We start from the raw sequence: 5,058 nt of genomic DNA, 5'->3' as shown, positions 1-5,058 counted from the left end.
TCCATAGTGGGATGGATAATGTTAAATAAAGGTGTAAAACCATAGAAAAAAAATCTAGTGTTGTTACGCCTGTTTTGATGTGTATTTTTCAAATAAGACTCGAACTTGTTACAAAATTCTTGGGTAAGTGGCAAGGCCTGTTTTGGTCATAAATACGCCATGTTTAGAAATTTGTTATCAATAAGGACATAGACAAATTTATGTAGGCGATATACGGAATGTTGTCATAAAACCTGTTTTCTTACTTTAACACTGTATGATTTATCGTTTTGATATATTTTTAACTCCCATTTTAGCTCACATCTATGACAAAATCTGGTTTGAATGCAATTTCGGTTTTAATTATTAATATTTTTTATCAAATTTGTACTATAAAATAATGTTAGTACAGTTTACTCAAAAGCACTGTTCATGTCCCTTCTTCAAAGACATTTCTAGTGGTTTTCTTGATAAGAGAGATTAAGATGACCAAAAACATCTTATGTTCTAAACAGGGCCTGAACTGAATATGCATAGAACTGACATTAAAGTGTTTCCCACATTTTACATTATTATCAATCATAAAATGGTTTTAACACAATCTTTAACCCTTATCTGACCTATATCTAAAATCTGATGTAAAGGTCGAATGCTTTTCAATGGCTAACAAATAGGGAGATTTTGACTTTTTTCAATAAGAACAAGTGTAGTGTATTATATTGGTTTATGTCATTATATATACAAATAGACATTCTTACTTAACAGAATTCTGTAGTCATGATATTAGTTACAAAAAGGACATGATTAACATTTATAGCCAAGCATTGTAAAATATGGCACATTAAAGATACAATTTTAAACGACTTTGATAAGAATTGCTAGAAAGCTTTGAAAATATGAGGAAATGTCTCCCCTTTTCGAAAACGGATCTTTATATATATTATAGGGATTGAGAAAGATGTAAAGATGTCAGAAATTGAAAGGATAAACATTTCACGAGCATTTTATCCTCAACGTTTTTCAGTCAGAAATCGAAACTGAAAAACACATATTCAGTTCTCAAAGACCCGTTTCTTGCATGTATCTTATAAGTTCTCTGTGTTTATTTTTTAGTCATTACAAAGTTTTAAAATTGTAATTTGAATACGTGCATAACCGGTTACAAGAATATCATTAAAATCATTTGACATTTCTTAATTTATATCAACATAAACTTTAACAAATAGTTTCTTGGTTCATGTCAACTTTATATGTCATTGTTAACATACAGTACATCTGAATGCATTACGAATAACATAATGTAACTACACCTATTATGCTAAATGATATCCTCTATCCTCTATTTCATATTATATTGGTAATCAATGGGAAAATAGAAGAAAGCAAAATTAACATTTAAGAAAGATAACAAATCAGGTTCTTCCTACCAATTGGTCCTTGACTGAGGTTGTTCCCAGATTATCAAATGGGAAATTGAAATCAATAAAAGAAATCTTCCATTTACTTAAAAACTGTGCCACTTGCTCTAATTTATAAATGTTTAAGTAATTCTAAAAAATCCCCAAGGCTCAATGTCCTAGACATAACGATATTGATAATAAATTCTTAACGCTAAAAAAGAGCTCTGAGATCTAATTTGACCCATATTCATATATTCAATAAAATGGCAAATGTGTAAGCCAAAGTTTGTAACAATTACTGAATATATCTGGCCTTTATAACTGTAGAGCGATATTCAGAAAGGACATTCATTAAACTGACATTACTATAGTTCAGTAACAAGAAGGTTTGTTAGTAGTAGTTTCTTCAATAACTACATTGTGGTGAATGTTATTCAATGAACAGAAAACATAAATTTTTCACATGACTGTCAAAATCATTTTACTCTGCATTTTGGGGTGTACATGTACTAACAGAAATGTTGAAAATTTGAACAAAAAAATGTTCATTATTTAACACTGAAATAGTGAAATACCATAAATTCTAAATTCTTTACAAATGTTCATTGATGTTTTTAGTCGAGTTGATTAAGGCCCTAAACAAAATCGGCAGTCTAGTTTGTTATATTTGAATTTACACAATAATAGGGACAATTTTTCGTCTGAAACGGGGAACAGGCTATTAGTTATATTGTAATGTGAAAAAAATGTATTATGAGCACGGTGTCCCGTAGTGCGCTTTTCTATCCTATTGCCTATTCATTAAAGAAATCAACGTTTTACAGATTTTGTTTAATATTTTCTATCCTTGAAATTCCTTTGTTCAACGAAGCATGTCAAAAACTAACCCAATAAAATTTCAATGAATGATGCATCACATATTAAATTTCTATATTAGGAAAAACGTTTACTTTTTAAGCACGGTGTTTCGGTGTTTTATGCCATATTCTGTATGTGACATTCATAATATCACAGTTCAATTTTATCACCGAGACAAAAGCTGACGCGTTTAATATCATTTTTAAAAAGAATCATCTACAGTCTGAATTTAACTGAACTATTCTACATAATTTCGCTCTTTCTGTTAACATGTGTCTACAAAATACCAAATTAAATGTTTTTTCGTTACTTGATAATTTTAACTTTTTCAGCAATAGTTGCATTTAAAGATACGATTTCGTTAACTATTGAGATTTGTGTTTTTTGTAATGAACAATCTATGTAAATTGAATGAGTATTCTACAGATGGGTATAACTGACCTCGGATAAATATAAAGAATGCGATCAATAAAAAAGAGATCGGATAGCAGTAGGGGATATTTTCTTTATTCGTATTTAATACTATTCACAGATTCTCTGTCATGGAGATATAGGACACTTTAGATAATGGTATTCATTTCAAACAAGTCTCACTACTAAGGGTATCGTTTGTATTTGGGTAAAGTAAAAGTACATACATCTGACATAAGCATCACCTTCATGCATCTGAGTTGTGAGTTGTGTTCAGAACTCATGGCCACTATTCGCAACCATTCGCAACTAATAATCGCTATGGTGTTACGTCACATTAATAACGTAAAGCAAATCGCCCAGTTGACGCATGGTTTTCGTTTTGTAGACATGGTCGACTTCTCGGTCCTGTTCAATGAGATAGCTTATATGCTTTTAACGCTTTCACTCCAATTTTCGTAAATCCCAAGTTTCAAAAACTATCTGTCATGGTATCTAAAACACGCTCCGGCAGCTTGATTAGAATACGCAGAATCAGAGAAGTTGTTGAGAGCCATAGTGAACCGCAATGCCTTCTGTTCAGATGGTCTTTCTTCAATACAGTAGTGTCATTGTCATTTGCACAACTTGTAACATACAATTATTTGAAATATGCAACTTGTTATACAAAAATATAGTGCAAGTTGAAACAAATAACTGGAGAATATACGTGATGTAAATAATGCTATAACTGTTAGGTAAATAGAGACTATTGTCATCTTATATTATTTCAAACACAATCTACGTGTTTGTTTTCAAAGTAGTAAGTGGCTAAAATAAGACTTAGAGTGTTTGGAGACCTTGAAACCAGCCAGACCAACTCAAGCGAGAAATAATCCACCTAATTTATTATTTCAACGTATACAAGATTATTATTTCGACAAATGACATACTTGGTGAAATATGATTTCCTTGTTGACAAAATGACCATTCAGATTTTTCGACCAACAATGTCGGAAATCCAGATGTCAACAATATGATGTGTCTATTTAAATGACAGTAACATTTGTGAACCATTACACGCATGCAGTTTAGTAGGCCCTATCTACATGTACATCTTGATGAGTGTTCAACATCTTACACTTAATAAGTCATCATGACGAAATGTTGATGATAATACACGAATCTTTACCTATGCTCGAACATATGCTCCAAAATTAGCAATTAACTCGATTTGATTACAGATATTATCAATCGCAAAAACATAAATGCGCGACAAATGGCATAATTAAAGGGACAGTTGCGCCATTTTTTGGGGTGGGGGGAGGAGGAGAATTCTGATCACACATGGATTTGAAGGCTCAACTTTCGACAGTCAGCTGTGAACACTATCACTGATTGGCTAAGCTAAAATATTCCCTTTTCAATGAATTGGCGCAGCTGTCATTTTAACCTTCAAATAGAATGGAACAAAATGGACCGAACAAAACAAATCCAAAACAACGAGAAAGTGGTTGGTATAATATATACCACGCACGCAGACCTTCCAAAAGAACACAAACTTAAAATAGTTTAACATTATGGAAATATTCGGATTCGTAAAGCAGGTGTATTTTAATCAGATACTTCATAAGATGAAAGACATCTTTCTTATCTTCTTTCATAAAAATAATGTCGAATTTCAGGTTTGTCATATTTCTTTTTGGCAGTTCTCAAATATTTGCTGAAAAGTTCAGAAAAGTGTAACCAGTATTTCAAGTGATAATTTTTTGATGATCAAAGAAGACATTTCAGACTTAGTTTGGTGGAATTTTTCTTAGATATACGTTGAGACCGTGGCACAGAATCAAGCTTAACCACACTAACATATTACCTCCAAAACAGGCTAATGGCGAATCACTTAAAGCAACCATCTTCCAAAAATTGTGAATTTTTTCATAAAATAGCGAATGACCTACAACTGAGTTACAGTTTTAGTTTTTTTGCAAGAAAGAGTTAAAGTTGGTTGAATGAAGTACAAACTTCCTCTATGTGGGGGTTAAAAAATGGAAACAGGCAAACAGTGTTCAGTCGTAGAATTTGCAAAGACATCAGTACCAAAATACAGTCTGATATTCCGAATTTAGGTGTGATAGCCATCAATTTTATGCTTTAGAACATTTCGAAAATGATATCATTAGCCAATGTACATTTTAAGAAAAAAAACACTCCTTTTTGAATATCTGAATGAAGTTGACATTGTTGATTCTACGGAGATTTTAGAGAAAACATAAGAGTTGGTTTGTTTACATGGCACTACATTTACCAATTAAATTTAAACTTTTCTTGAATATAATGACACACCAAAGTTTACTTTTCTCGACATTTTAAAAGATATTTTGCATCAAATAACTTATATTGTCATTTAGTACATTTGCATTAAATGTACCGC

General features: G+C 31.5%; 1 protein-coding gene across 1 annotated transcript in view; it reads right to left on the bottom strand.

Moving 5' to 3' along the window:
* Window positions 1-3,127: 3,127 nt before the first annotated feature.
* The window catches only part of LOTGIDRAFT_153383 (hypothetical protein), a gene marked incomplete at both ends in the record, with an annotated part of 10,459 nt that continues 8,528 nt past the window's right edge, over window positions 3,128-5,058 (bottom strand). Inside the window, one exon of the mRNA XM_009057283.1 lies at window positions 3,128-3,240. Coding sequence (XP_009055531.1) covers window positions 3,128-3,240 — 113 coding nt within the window. The remainder of the gene's footprint in view (window positions 3,241-5,058) is intronic.

This window comes from Lottia gigantea (assembly GCF_000327385.1).
Source record: "Lottia gigantea unplaced genomic scaffold LOTGIsca_3, whole genome shotgun sequence".
Classification (NCBI taxonomy): Eukaryota; Metazoa; Mollusca; class Gastropoda; family Lottiidae; genus Lottia; species Lottia gigantea.
This window is presented reverse-complemented; position numbering and strand designations above follow the sequence as displayed.